At 44.6% G+C, this 15,283-nt stretch overlaps 1 protein-coding gene across 1 annotated transcript; it reads right to left on the bottom strand.

Moving 5' to 3' along the window:
* Positions 1–2,193: 2,193 nt before the first annotated feature.
* On the bottom strand, positions 2,194–15,080 carry Smim43 (small integral membrane protein 43). The gene is made up of 3 exons (XM_090356552.1): positions 14,659–15,080; positions 12,811–12,915; positions 2,194–4,662 (listed from the first exon to the last, which is right to left on the bottom strand). Exon 1 carries the CDS (start codon positions 14,911–14,913, stop codon positions 14,722–14,724), a length of 192 nt encoding a protein of 63 aa, XP_090212678.1. The 5' UTR covers positions 14,914–15,080; the 3' UTR covers positions 2,194–4,662; positions 12,811–12,915; positions 14,659–14,721.
* Between the last annotated feature and the right edge of the window lie 203 nt (positions 15,081–15,283).

Raw genomic sequence — 15,283 nt, 5'->3', positions numbered from 1 at the left:
GGAACTTGCTTCTGAGGGTTGTTGAGATTGTAGATGCCTGGCACTTTGAAAAGGTCAGGCTTGTTAATGCCTGACCCCATTGTCGCTTTTATTATTGTGAAGCAACAATAATACTTCCATACTGGGAGATGAGCTGGGCCTTGTGACTCAGGCCTGTCCTCCTAGCTACTCAGAAGGCTGAGATCTGAGGATCCTGGTTCCAAGCCAGCCCAGGCAGGAATGTCTGTGAGACTCTTGTCTCCAATTATTCCGTGTCATGGACCCATAGGATATGTTTATTCCAGGAATCCAGGACAGAAGCAGAGGTGGCCATTTTTAGTCTCCCTTGGTGACCCACTTGAAGAAGGTGTGGATATAGATTCCTCTCTAGCATAGTTCAGCTTTGATTTTGACAGGCATTGAAACTCAAGTCTTAACAACCAGGGTCTTTTCTCACATTCTCAATGCCAATGCTGCCATCTGGTGACCAGAGCACAGATAGTGCCGTCCAGATAAGGATTTTAGAGTCCCCTGGTGGAGAAGGAGAAAAGCTGGTGTGAAGACAGTTTCCATTCAGGGTTTTTGGTGTGGTTTGGTTTTTGTGCCAGTCTTGGGACTTGGTTGGTGTCCTTGAACTTTTGTGCGCAAGGCTCACCCTCTATGTGTGGCTTTTTTCTTGGTGACTAATTGGAGATAAGAGTCTCACAGACTTTCCTGCCCAGGCTGGCTCTGAACTGCAATCCTCAGATCTCATCCTCCTGGGTTGCTAGGATTACAGATGTAAGCCACTCTCTTCCCTTGTCTCCTACTCAGGGATTTGAAAATAATGCGAGCCAAATGCATATAAGCTCAGCTTGGACTTCCCATGTGGAGCCATCAGAAAGTATTTAACATGATGAGAGGCTTTTATCATCCTCTAAGGCCAACATATATGGCAGATACCCTAAAGGAAATATTCAAGCTCTCTTGAGGGCGAGTCTCAAAGGGGAGATGAAATAGCAAGGGCAGATGGCCTTTTGCAAGTGTTTCATGGGAGAGAAGGGAGAAGGCTCCAAATAGAATTCAAATTAATATATAGAGAGCCTCCTAGATCTGCGATCTGAGCTCACATCTTATTTGATATCAGAAATTCCTTGTAGGAGAAAGAATCTATTAACATTGTACCTATGGAAAGCTGTTTGTCATAGATCAGAGGTACGCCACAGGGAGGGAAATAGGAAGCATAATGTTTTTTTTTTTAAATCCCACTTTCAACTCAGGCACTGGTGGCTCATACTTATAATCCTATTTACTCAAGAGGCTAAACTCTGAGGACTGAGGTTTCAAGCCAGCCTGAGCAGGAAAGTCTATGAGACTCGTATCTCCCATTTACCACCCAAAAGCCACAAATGAAGCTGTGTCTCAAGTGGTAGAGAAAAAACAATAAAGCTCAGGGACAGCATCCAGGACCTGAGTTCAAGTTTCAGCACCAGCGCAGTTTTCTAGTAGTTAATTGGAGATAAGAGTCTCACGGTCTTTAGTGACCGGGCTGGCTTTGAACTGCGCCCAGCTTGATCCACCTCTTAAAAGGAAAATCGTGTGGGCAACAGTGACTCATGCCTGTAATCTTAGCTTCTTAGGAGGCTGAGATCTGAGGATCGACGTTCAAAGCCAGCCTGGGCACAAAAGTCTTTGAGATTCTTACCTCCGGTTAACTACCAGAAAACCAAAAGTGGTGCTGTGGCTCAAGTGGTAGAGCACTAAGCCTTGAGCTCAGGGACAGTGCCTAGGCGCAGAGATCAAGCCACACAACTGACAAAAAAAAATAAAAAAGAAAAATATTATATAAAGATATTATTTATTTATTTTTGGCTACTAGTTCTGGGGCTTGAACTCAGGGCCTGGGTGATGAGCTTTTATGGGATTTTTTTTGGCTTTGTTCTTTATTGTTATTGTTGTTGTTCAGGCTAGTGCTCTACCACTTGAGCCACAAATTCCACTTTTAGTGTTCTAGCTTACTGGAGATACATCTCACAGACTTTCCTGCCTGAGCTGGCTTTGAACCAGGATCCTCAGATCTTGGCCCCCTAAGTAGCTAGGATGACAGGTAGAGGCCACTGGCATGCAGCTTCTTAGTTGATTCTTAACAAAGTTTGGGTGATAATAATTAAGAAGAAACACACACACACACACACACACACACACACACACAAACAAGAGTTCCATACAATTATTTTTATTTTATAGTATTTTTAAAAAATATAACCCACTAAATATTTTGGAAAATGGACACAGAATAACCATTTGCAGTCATATGGCAAAGATAACACAATGTGTTATTTTTCAGAGGTGAAATAAACAAAAAAATAGAGAGTCCAACTGGAAGGGGAAGAAAAAAAAGAAGGAAACAACACAAAATGATTTGCACAACTGATAACATTCTTTCAAGTCACCTCAGTTAGGAACATGGCATGGTCCCTAGCCACATAGCTTCTAGGGACACTTGGGACATTCTTTCATTACAAAGATCTATTCCCAGAAAACCCTCCAATTTGTGACGGAAAGATACAATACATAGCCAGGCACTGGTAGCTAACACCTGGCTTCACAGCTACGCAGGAGACTGAGATCTGAGTACAGCTGTACAGCATACTGTCTGGGCTTGTTCTGTGTGCCACTCCAGATATCAAGTCCACATGTGTAACTTAGTTCCCTAGTCTCGTTTTTCCTTTTCCTGTGAGAAAGGTGTTCTCTGCCATGGTCCACTTAGCCCAGGTCTGTGCACACCACTGCCTCTAAAACACAACAAGGACAGGTTGCTGGTGGCTCATGCCTGTAATCCCAACTACTCAGGAGGCTCGAGTCTGAGGATTGCAGTTCAAAGTCAACCCAGCAGAAAAGTCCATGAGACACTTTATCTCCAATTGACCAGCAAAAAGCCAGAGGTGGAGCTGTGGCTCAAGTGGTAGAGTACTAGCCTCGAGCAAACATAAATAAATAAATAAAATTAAACAAAAAGCCAAAGGAAAGCACAAAGACCTAAATTCAAGTTTCATTACTCACACAGAATTTATTTTAGAAAAAACAGACAGGGGCCAGAAGCATGGCCTAGTGGTAAAGTGCTTGCCTAGTATGCACAAAGCCCTGGGTTCAATTATTCAGTACCACATACACAGAAAAAGCTGGAAGTGAGAAAGCTCAAGGAAGAAAGAAACAGAAAAAAAAGAAAAGAAATAAAAAAAAAACAGATAGACTACTACTATTCAGAGTGTGGACCATGGCTGGAAGTCAACCCGGGCACAAAATTCCATGAGGCTCTTATCTCCAAAACCAGAAAACTACCAAAAAGTCAGAAGTGGAGCTGTAATTCAAGTGGTAGAGCACTATCCTTGAGCAAAAAAAAAGCTCAGGAACAGTTTCCAGGTCCTGAGTTCAAGCCCCAGGGCTAGCACACACACACACACACACACACACACACACACACACACACACACACACACACACACACACACACACACACACACCTAAAACTCAAGGAAGAGAATGGTGTAGGCTGTTCTGTCCAGTAAAGGAAGGACTTGCCCCCCACGTGGTTATTTTAATTGGAGCAAAATGAAATTTCAGTCCCACGCCCTCAGTCCCACGAGGCGCATTCTGAGTGTTTACTAGTCACACGTGACAAGTAGTTCCCATATTGGACATTGCAGAGATAGAACATTTCCATCATCACAGAAAGTTCTTTTGGACAGCATTGAATGTGGGAAGTGTTTCTTCTCTTTGCTTAGCCAGCATGTAGGCTGCTCATAGAAGCAGCTTGAGGAGGCATTTCTCCCAGAATATTCCCAGTCCTGTGCCGGAGTCAGAGACAGAAGGAAGGAACATTCTTCTACAGAGATGATCCTATAATAAAAAAGATGAGCTACTATTTTTTTTTTTAATTTCCAATCGTGGGGTTTGAACTGAGGGCCTGAGCACTGTCGCTGAGCTTTTTCACCCAAGACTAGAGCTCTACCACTTTGAGCCATGGTGCCACTTCCAGTTTTCTGGTGGTTAATGGGAAGATAGTCCCATGGACTTTTCTGTCTGGGCTGGCTTTGAACTATAACCCTCAGATCTCAGACTCCTGCATAGCTAGGATTATAGGTATGAGCCAGTATTCAGCTTTTTTTTTCCAGGTCCAGGGGCTTGAACTCAGGGCCTGGGTTCTGTCTCTTAGCTTTCCCCCCCCCCACCCTTGCTCAATTCTGGTGCTCTACTAATTGAACCCCAGCTCTATTTCTGGCTTTTTGGTGGTTAACCGGAGAAATGTATCCTCTGGACTTCCCTGCTGAAGCTGGTTTTGAAATGAAATCCTTAGATGTCAGCCTCATGTGTAGATAGGACAACAGGCGTGAGCCACTGGCACCTGTCTGGAGTTTTGATCTGTGTGGACCATTTTGTCCCTTCACAAGTGCATTTTGAAATCAGGACATCAACTTCCAAGCCCCACCACCACCTCCATTCTTATCAAAAGCACTCGGACACTCATTAAAGACATAAACTACACTTCTTCAGCAATCCTGCAGAGAACACTAGCCAGTCACACTGCTCCATCCAGCAATATGTAAGTCAAAAGGAAGGGGGTTCAATTGGGCATTCCCCATTTTCTCCATTCTGTGGGTTCTTCCTTCTTCTTTTGGGCTTCTGTGGAGATCGTCCGAGAACCTACAAGAAGAAAAAGCCAAAGATCCGGGACAGTCACTGACAGTCTAACATGTGTGAATTGCTGATCTGAGCGCCTGCCTGGCTTCAGGTTAGTCACGGGCTAGTAACTTTCTGCTCCACAGCCACGTTAGAGGTCCATTTCATTCCTAGTGAGAAAGTTTAACTTGTCTTCTGAAAGTTAAACAAAATCTTGACTAGCCCGGTACTGGTGGCTCACACCAAAATCCTAGCTATTCAGTGGACTGAAATGAGACTCATCTCCAAATAATGAGCAAAAGGCTGGAAGAGAAGGCATGGCTCAAGTGGTAGAGTGCCAGTCTTGAGCAAAAAGAGCTGAGTGAAAATGTAACCTTTCAGTTTATCATCTTTATATTAACAATAAAAATAAAAGGTTGGGCCAGGAGTTTGGCCTAGTGGTAGAGTACTTGCCTAACATGCACGAAGATCTGGGTTCAATCCATAGAAAAGCTGGAAGTGGTGCTCAAGTGGTAGAGTTCTAGCCTTGAGAAAGTCCAAGGAAGGACAATGCCCAGGCCCTGAGATAAAGCCCAGGACTGGCAAATAAATAAATTAATTAAAATAAAATATAAAAGGCTGAAAGCCAGGCAGGGTGGCTCACTCTTGTAATCCTAGCTACTCAGGAGGCTGAGGTCTGAGGACTGTGATTCAAAGCCAGCCTGGGCACTAAAAAAATGTGAAACTCATCTCCAATTAATCACAAGAAAACTGGAAATGGCGCTATGGCTCCAGAGGTAGAGTGGTAGCCTTGAGCTGAAGAACTCATAGACAGCGCCCAGGCCCAGAGTTCAAGCCCCATGACTGACAAAAATAAATAAATAAATAAATAAATAAATATAAAAGGCTGAGTGAAAAGCCTTGATTCAAGCCCAGTACAACCGCCCCCTCACCAAAAAAATTTTTTGCCAGAATAATATGTACCAATTCAACAAATCGAAGTAACTTCAAAGAGTCATACTAATAAAGCAAGGCTCAATATTAAGTTTTGTATTTTGTTTTGTTGTTGTTTTTTTTGCCTATCCTGGAGTTTGAACTCAAGATCTGGACACTATCTCTGAACTTTTTACTAAAGGCTAGCACCTCTACCATTTGAGCCACAGCCCCACTTGTGTGTGTGTGTGTGTGTGTGTGTGTGTGTGTGTGTGTAACTGGAGATAAGAATCTCACAGATATTCCTGCTTTGACTAACTTCTGACTATGATCCTCAGATCTCAGCCTCCTGAGTAGCTAGGATTACAGACGTGAGCCACTGATATCCAGCTGAACATTCCATTTATTCTTGTTGTTTTGTCAGTCCTGGGGCTTCAACTCAGGGCTTGGGCACTGTCCATGAGCTTGTTCTCAAGGCTAGTGTTCTACCATGTGAGCCCCAACAACCCTTCTGGCTTTTTCTGTCTATGTGGAACTGAAGAAATGAACCCAGGGCTTCATGCATGCTAGGCAAGCACACTACCACTAAGCCACATTCCCAGCCCACATTACTATTTTTTAACTTGAACTCATTCTATCTGTCTAAAGACCCAGAATGGCAGCTATGGTCAGCCTTACTAAATTCAGTAGCTGTTTCTGAAGAAATAATGAGTGCTCAGGCTGGGAGTTTGGTGTAGTGGTAGAGTGCTTGTCTAGCATGCACCAAGACCTGGGTTCCAGTCCTCTGTACCATTTACATAGAAAAAGCCAGAAGTGGTGCTGTGGCTCAAGTAGTAGAGCATTAGCCTTGAGAAAGCCCAAGAACAATGCTCAGGCCATGAGCTCAAGGCCCAGGACTGGCAAAAAAGAAAGAAAGAAAGAGAGAGAAGAGAGAGAGAGAGAGAGAGAGAGAGAGAGAGAGAGAGAGAGAGAGAGAGAGAGAGAGAGAGAGAGAGAGAAGAAAGAAAGAAAGAAAGAAAGAGAGAAAGAAGTATTCAGCCAGGTAGCCAGTGGCTTGCGCCTATAATCAATCCTACCTACTCAGGAGCCTGAGATCTGAGGATTGTGGTTCCAAGCCAGCGTGGGGAAGGAAAGTTCATGAGACTCCAATACACTACTCAGTATAAGCAGGAAGTGGTGCTGTGACTCAAGTGGCAAGGCACTAGCTTTAAGCAAAAGAAGCTCAGGGGCAGCACCTAGGCTCAGAGTCCAAGCCCCAAGACAGGCAAAATAATAATAATAATAATAATAATAATAGTAATAATAGTAATAATAAGTGCTCTTTTCCGACCTGGACTGTTTTCCCCCTCCTTGGGCCATCTGGAGGGGCTCTAGTCCCTGGAGGTTACGACACTGATGCAGCAAGCCCTTGAAAAGTGCACACCACACCTCAGGATTCCTGGACTCAAGTGATCCTCCTGCCTCAGCTGCTGGTTGGCTGGGAACATAAGCATGCACCACCGCGGACACATAGAGGGTTCCTTAGCTGAATCCATGAGTCTTTTTCCGCGTATCTATGATGTTCTGATTACTTCTGAAATGCAGTTTGCCCTTCCAGCCACTGCTCAGGCATTCAGATCACTGTCTAGTCCAAAACTATTTATTTTGTGGGTTTTTTGTTTGTTTGTTTGTTTGTTTGTTGTTGTTGTTTTTTGCCAGTCCTGGGCCTTGAACTCAGGGCCTGAACATTGTCTTTGGACTTTCTCAAGATTAGCGCCACAACACCACTTCCGGCTTTTTTTTTTATGTATGTGGTACCGAGGAATCAAACACAGGTCTTTGTGCATGCTAGGCAAGCACTCTACCACTGGGTCAACCCCCAGCTCCTACTTATTTTTTACAGATAAAAGTAGGGAATTGAGAGGCTTATGTCACTGATCTAGACCTGAAATAAAATCTACAGCAAATTTCTACAACTCTAAGGCTAGAGGCATGTGTCCAATAGTATTGTAACTCCCTAGCTGGGATAAGGTCATGAGCTCAAACCCTCCCATCACAAAAACAAAACAAAAAGCCCTATAACTCTTGCCTAGCAGAGTTCCCAGCACAAGAGGAAGGAGGAGGAGGAGGAGGAGGAGGAGGAGGAGGAGGAGGAGGAGGAGGAGGAGGAGGAGGAGGAGGAGGAGGAAGAAGAGAAAACTTTACCATTGGTCTTGATGATATGAAATTTAGTGGCAACTTTGACAAGTTGTTTCACTTAAAAGACTACAACTCAATTCTGAGCTTTCTCTTGTCCGTTACACACACACACACACACACACACACACACACACACACACACACACACACACACCTGATGCTGATATCCAATTACCTTAGATATTCAATACCAAGGTTTGAACTCAGAGCCTCAAGCTCACTCAGCTTTCTTGCTTTCACTTTGAACTTGAGTCAAGCCTCCAGTCCAGCTTTTTGCTGGCCCATTGGAGATGGGGTCTCTTAGACTTTTTGACCAGGGCTTGCTTAGAATTGTTATTTTTCAGATCTCAGCCTCCTGAGTAGCCAGGATTACAGGTATGCGTTGTTACCACCTGGCTGAGCCTTGAGTTTTAATTGAGGATTTAGCTTAAATAAGCAAAAGTACCTCAGACTAGCTCCCAAAAAAATTTTTTTCCACTAACAAAACTGTAGAGAGACCAGGACTGTGGCCTAGTGGTAAAATGCTTGCCTCAAATGCATAAAGCCCTGTGCTCCATTCCTCGGTACCACATACACAGAAAAAGCCCAAAGTGGCACTGTGGCTCAAGTTGGCAGAATGCTAGCCTTGAGAAAGCTCAAGGACAGTGCCCAGGCCCTGAGTTTAAAAAAAAAAAACCTATAGAGAAACATCTTACATGCAACACTAGTATCTTTAGTCTTCTAAAAGTCCTTAGTTTGGTACAAGTGGCTTAAAAATAAACATTTCTCACTATCCTAAATGACTGGGCCATATACAAAAATGTTAGTCACTCTGGGTAAATGTGGCTCATACCTGTAACCCTAGTTACTTAGCAGGCTGAGGTCTGAGGATCACATCTTAAAGCCAACTCAGGCAGGAGAGTCCAGACTCATATCTCCAATCAATCATCAGAAAGTCAGAAGTGGAGCTGTAGTTCATGTGGTAGAGCACTAGCTTTGGGCAAAAGAAGCTCAGAGACAGTGCCTAGGCACTGAGTTCAAGCCTCAGGACCAGCACACACACACACACACACACACACACACACAGAGTTTCACTAAAAATTTAAGTCTGGTTCACTTATTTTGAAGCTTTAGACAAAATAGGGAGCATGGAATTTCAAGTTAAAAATAGGGTATTGCGTACTTTTAAGTTACCTACTTCCAAATTCCCTCCTCTGCAAGTGAACCAAAAACAAATCCTGGCACCCAGTCACGCCCAGAAAAAGCCATGCCTGGTGCATGCTGGGTAAATGTCTCCCTTATTCTGCATGCACGCCAGATGGCATCAGCCCCAAATCTCCAGCTGTGCCCTAAAACTGAGACCCAGGCACAGGAATCCATTTCATTAGACATTTCAGATGCTGCAGGTGTGACCATGATGTCATTGGATTCCAGATGGTTATCTTTGCCAAGAACTACGGGGTCAACCTGCAGGCCAGTTCAGAAATAATTGAAACAATCAAGATTATCCTGATAAGATTTGATTGACTTTGAACAGTCAAAATTTAGAACCAATAATGAAGAACATTTGAAATAAATACAAAAATTGGGGGGAGGGAAATGGGGACAAAAACATGAGAAAGGGTATCAATGTGTGAGACGTAATGCACCTACTTTCTGGCGAATGTAACTGTAATCCCTCTATACATTACCCTGACAATAAAAAAAGAAAAAGAAAAAGAAATAAATATGAAGATTGCATTCTCTAACTATGCTTCATTTCCTTATATAGGGAATTCAACTCCATTTTTTTTTTTTTGGTTGGCCAGGGAGGCTTGAACTCAGGGGGACTGAGCAGTGTCCACATCTGGTTTTCTGGTGGTTAAATGGAGGTGAAAGTCTTGTGGATTTTCCTGCATAGACTGGCTTTGAATCATGATCCTCAGATCTCAGCATTCAATATGTCTGGGATTACATCAATTCTACTTTTTGAAGAAAACAGGACTGGGTGTAGTCACGTGTGCATGTAAGCCCAACACTTAGGAAGCTGAAGCAGGAGGTTTGTGAGTTCTAAACCAACCAGGGCCATATAATAAGACCATGGGAGGGAGAAAATACACAAATACTTTATAATAAAATCATGCATAGAATTATCAGGCTTTTCAAATGTTCCTAGCTTTTCAAGTACTTTAGTGTCAAATTCGTATTTGCATCACATTTAAAACTAGGATTACATATTTGTAATCACTTCTAGGAGAATTATTAAGAGAATTATACCATTTTGAGATCACCCTGGGCTACATAGCAAATTCAAGAGCAACCTGCCATATATAATAAGATCTTGATCCAAAATAAATTAATTAATTACTTTTTCCAGGCACCTGGGGCTTGTGTCTATAATCCTAGCTGCTCAAGAGGCTGTGATCTCAAGAATGCAAATTCAAATCCAGGCTAGGAAGAACAGTCCTGGAGACTCAATCTCCAGTTAGCCAAGAGAAGACAAAAATGCCCTGCTGGAGGTGTGACTCATACAGAAGAGAGCTAGCATGAATATCTATACCATAGCTGTATCTTTAATAGAATTAGTATAGTAACTGCTGAGACTGGGGTGTGGTCAGTGGAATTTCCTAAGTAATTGTGGGTATCAGGAACTCAAGCTAGGCTAAGGTTTATGCATGAACCATAAGTTCAGAAGGAGTTCTGTCCCGGCACTCAGTCCTATGCTGGATGGAGAAAAAGAATAAAAAGTCAGGCACCAGTGCCTCATGCCTATAGCTAATCAGAAGGCTGGGATCTGAGGATCATGGTTCAAAGCCAGTCCAGGCAGGAAAGTCCATGAGACTCTTATCCCCAATTAACCAGCAAAAAGCTGGAAGTGGAGCTGTGACTCAAGTGGTAGAGCACAAAAGTGGTAGTCTTACAAAAGTTTAGGGTCATCTCAGTGCCCAGGGCTTGAGTTCAAGCTCTAGGACTGGCATAAAACAAAAATAAGAAAAGGCAATTTATATGTATATGCCAGGCATTTCAAACCCAGAGTCTCTAACAAAGCCAGGGCAGGTAGAAGATTGGTGGCAGCAGGTTTAGGGACAAAATGCAAGGAGTCTCATTGCCTATTAGTATAAGGCCAAGCAAAGCTGGATAAGAGAAATGAATATTTATTTGGAGGTAAGGCTGAATAAATAAAAATGTAGTGGTGTGTGTGTGTGTGTGTGTGTGTGTGTGTGTGTGTGTGTCAGTGCTCAGAGCACACATGGGGTACTATCCCTTAGCTTTTCAAATCAGAGCTTCCCACTTACACCCCACCTCCAATTCCTTCCAGCTTTTGCAGGCTAACTCATGATAAGTCTCTTGGACTTTCCTACCCAGGCTGGCTTCAAACCACCATCACCAGATCTCAGCTTCCTGGGTAGCTAAGATTACAGGCATGAGCCACAGGCACTGGCTTAACTCATTATTTCCCAAGTAGGATACAGAAGACACAAGATAGAAGACTCCTATTCTCTTCTTAGGAGCTGGAGTCTTTAGAAGCAGCAGAGAGACTGGTTTCATATTGAGATATCAATCAATTATTTACTCCCAGTTTAGCATTTCCTGCTAAGGAGAGCCACAGACAGTTTAAACTTCTGGGTGCCCGTGGAACTGCTAGGAAGATTAAGAGATTATGAAACTGAGAAACAAGGCAGGTGTTCAAAATCATTTGCATTCTGATTATTTCTAAAGTGTGAAATGATTATTTTCTGTCCTTGTAAACAACTATAATCTCTCACTAATTACTCCCACGTTGGTGTTCATGTTCCTATTAGCCACACTAAATACCATAACTAAATACCCATGAAGAGACACCACAATTAAGGGGCTTTGTTCAAAGCACAGCTCGCATTGGTGCAGTTGATTCTGAGAATTCAAACTGGGGATTCAAATCAAATCTCACTATCACTTCCACAAAGAGATGATCTGAGGTAAGACTTCACTCAGGACAACGTAGCTTAAATGCATCATTTATGAACAGATCTCATTTAGCAAAAGGAACTAGAAAATGTGGCAATCATCTGAATGTCTCAGGCTGAAAATCCCCCATATTTGCTCACCTAAGTAAGACTATCTTTCCTTTTTTCCAGCTTTTTGTTTGTTGGTTTGTTTTAATACAGGACCTGGGTGCTGTCCCAGAGCTTTTTTGCTCAAGGCTAGTGCTCTACCTCTTAAGCCACAGCTCCACTTCCAGCTTTCTGGTTGGAGATAGGAGTCTCACAGCCTTTCTTGCCTGGACTGGCTTTGAACCATGATCTCAGCCTCTTGAATAGGATTATAGGCATGAGCTACTGGCACCTGGTTTATGTAAGACTATCTTTTCTTTCTTTCAGATTATCAAAACAATTGTCTTTTGCTTCACTGTAATCAGACTTTAGCAAAATTTAATACTTCAATGGTTTCCACCCTTCGTCAGTATCTTTCTTTGGATCTAAAATAAAGATATTTTCAATTCTATTATCATTTTGCTTAGTCTTCCCTTAACACTATGAAAGCCAAATCCTTCCTACAGAAGGTAAATTCTATGTCATTACACATTCACTCCACATGACTTGCCAAAAGAGCAGAATGATCCCCAGCGCTGGTGGCTCACGCCTGTAATCCTAGCTACTCAGGAGGTTGAGATCTGAGGATTGCAGTTCAAAGCCAGCCTGGGAAGGAAAATCCTTTTATCTCAAGACAAAACAAACAGAAAAGCTGGAAGTGGACCTCTGGCTTAAGTGGTAGAGTGCTATTTTTGAACAAAGAGCCTCAGAGATAGTGCCTAAGCCTTGAGTCCAAGCCCCAGAACCAGAAGAAAAAAGAATAGAATGATTTAAATTGCAAATACTCATGCATCTCTTTTAATCTCCACTGTCCTCTACCTAGACACTGAGTATTGCAAAGACTTAACAATTCATTTGGGTCTGGAGGAGTGGCTTAATTGATAGAATGCCTACAGCAGGATTCCGAGGTCCTGAGTTCAAACTCCAATGCCATATTTTTTCTTAATTGAGAAACAGTTTGGCCTCTTCTCTTCAGTATCATATCCATTTGCCTCCTGGAATATTCCTTGAGCCTCCAAGAGTTGAGCTGTCACTAGGGGTACCAACTCACCATCTGCAAATGGCTGCCACCTCCCTTGTTTGATCTTCACATGCTTCACAGCTGGGAACTGCAGCTGCAGTCCTGGATGCACCAGCCATGGCCAGCAGCTCAATCCTAGGGGAAAACATCTGGAGCTGAGGAATGCAGTTGTTTCCCAGCCTTGCCTACAGAGCGCTTTCCATCCTGTCAGCCTTCTAGTAAATCTCTCACGCCCTATCCCTTCACCTCTCACCTTCTGCTATTCAGTGGCACCCTGCTCTCTATTCTCCTTGCCAGCACAGACAGGCCAGGCTGAAAGTGTTTTCCAGATGGCTTGCTTTCTTTTCTCTCTCGTTCTGTCTCTCAGTCTGTCTCTCTCTGTGTCTCTCTCTGTATCTCTCTGTGTGTCTCTGTCTCTCTCTGTCTTGGTGTCTCTCTCTGTATCTCTGTCTCTCTCTCTCCCTCTCTCTCTCTCTCCCTCTCTCTCCTTTTCTTTTTTGCCAATCCTGGTCATGGACTCAGGACCTGGGCACTGTCCTTGGGCTTTCTCAACCACCTGAGAGCTACCATCTGAGCCACAGCACCACTTTGGCTTTTTCTGTATATATTGTACCAAGGAATTGAAACCATGCATGCTACGCAAGCACTCTACCACTAGGCTACATTCCAGGCCTCTCTCTTTCTTCCTCCCTCCTTCCCCGCCATTCTTCCTTCCCTTCTCCCTCCCTCTCTCCATTCCTTCTTCCTTTCTTCTTTCCTTCCTCTCTTTCTATGCCAGTCCTACAGCCTGAATTAAGGACTTGGGCATTGTCCTTGAGCTTCTTTGCTCAAGGCTAGCACTCTCTAGCACTCTACCACTTGAACCATATATCCATTTCCAGCTGTGTGTGTGTGCATGTGTGTGTGTGTGTGTGTGTGTGTGTGTGTGTGTGTGTGTGTGTGTGATTAATTGAGGGTAAGAGTTTTAAGGACTTTCCTGCCCAGGCTGGCTTTGAACCTCAGATCTCATCCCCTTGAGTGACTAGGATTACAGGCATGAGTCATTGCTGATGCCTGGCAAATGGCACTCATTCTAACACTTCCTCTCTGCTGTCCTGGAATTCAAGTCCACCCTGCCCCCTCAGTCTAGATCTGGAGTGGAGATTAGGTGAAGGAAGGCAGGAGCCCCAGGAACCAGGGCCCAGGGCTCAGCAGGTACAACTCCATCTTCACAGGGTCTCCTGGAGGAAGCCCACGGCTAGTTCAGGCAAACCCCGAAATCTGGAGCCAGCGCTGTTTCCTCCCGACACTGCCTCAAAACTCAATGCTGTTCTGCAGTAATTTGGCTAGTGAGACTCACAATCAGTTTTGTGTGGAAAGTAGCTGCGTGGATTAGCTGATATATTTTTCCCAGCCCTAATTAAAACTTCAAGGATTGGGATTTTTGGCCTGGTGGTAGAGTGTTTATCTAGCATGCACAAAGACCGGGTTCGATTCCTCTGTACCACATCCATAGAACAAAAGCCAGAAGTGGTGCTGAGGCTCAAGGGGTAGAGTTCTAGCCTTGAGAAAGCCCAAGGACAGTGCTCAGGCCCTGAGTTCAAGTCCCAGGACTGGCAAAAAAAAAAAGTTCAGATTGGAAAGAATGACTTACAGGAGCCCTAAAGCGTCAGAGGCTACTGTATCTTATCCTCCTCTCCTTGTCCAGGATCGGGCTCCATGTGAAGAGTAGAGAACCAGGTCTGTTGGATGCACACATCATCTCTGACACCCAAGACTCAATCATGAGAGGAGTGGAAAATCCATCTACCTATCCTTCCTTCCTTCCTTCCTTCCTTCCTTCCTTCCTTCCTTCCTTCCTTCCTTCCTCCCTCCCATCCATCCCTTGTCCTCTCTCACCTGGGGACGCATGTGGCAGCGTCTCCTGGAAGCTGGCGGGACGGTATCCCATCTCCCAGAGTCTCACACCGCCTGCTCGTGATTGAAACCCCAAGGCTCTCGGTGCAGTGAGAGGCGCCCGGGTTGGAGCGTGCCCGCCGTGCTGGCCACTGAGTTCTTCAGTTGCTTGATGACCACGAAGAGCAGGAGGAAAAGTAGGAAGAGCAGGAAGAAGAAGAGCGCCAGGTATAGCAGCAGGTTGAGCTGCCATTCCATGCTGCGGGCCCGGGCGGTGGCCGTGCGCCCTGGGCGCGGGCTGGGGGGTGATCCGGGGCACGCCGCCCGCGTCTCCCACCTCCCGGCCGGCCTGGGCGCTGCCCTGGTGTCGCTGGGATCCACCGAGCGCCGGCTCTGCCGACTCCGAGGAATTGTGCCAAGGAGTTGGTGTGGCGCTCGCTGGCGCTGGAGCGCTCCGCCCCGCTCAGCTCCTCCTCTGCGCGCCCGGGCCCGGGAGAGGGGGCTGTTTTGTTTTCCAGGAGCCAAGTTCAGGGAACAGAGGGGACATCCGGCAGAATAAAACAGCCCCCCAGGGGGTCGCGGCTGGGCTTTTGCAAATGATTTTAGGGTTTGCGTGGCCAACGTTTCA

Source organism: Megascapheus bottae, chromosome 23 (assembly GCF_031878675.1).
Source record: "Megascapheus bottae isolate mThoBot1 chromosome 23, mThoBot2.hap1, whole genome shotgun sequence".
Lineage (NCBI taxonomy): Eukaryota > Metazoa > Chordata > Mammalia > Rodentia > Geomyidae > Megascapheus > Megascapheus bottae.
The sequence above is the reverse complement of the archived record's forward strand: the minus strand, read 5'-3'. Positions and strand labels throughout refer to the sequence as shown.

Excerpts from the sequence above, each read along its gene's own strand:
- Smim43 (XM_090356552.1), bottom strand. The coding sequence starts at position 14,913 with ATGGAATGGCAGCTCAACCTGCTGCTATACCTGGCGCTCTTCTTCTTC.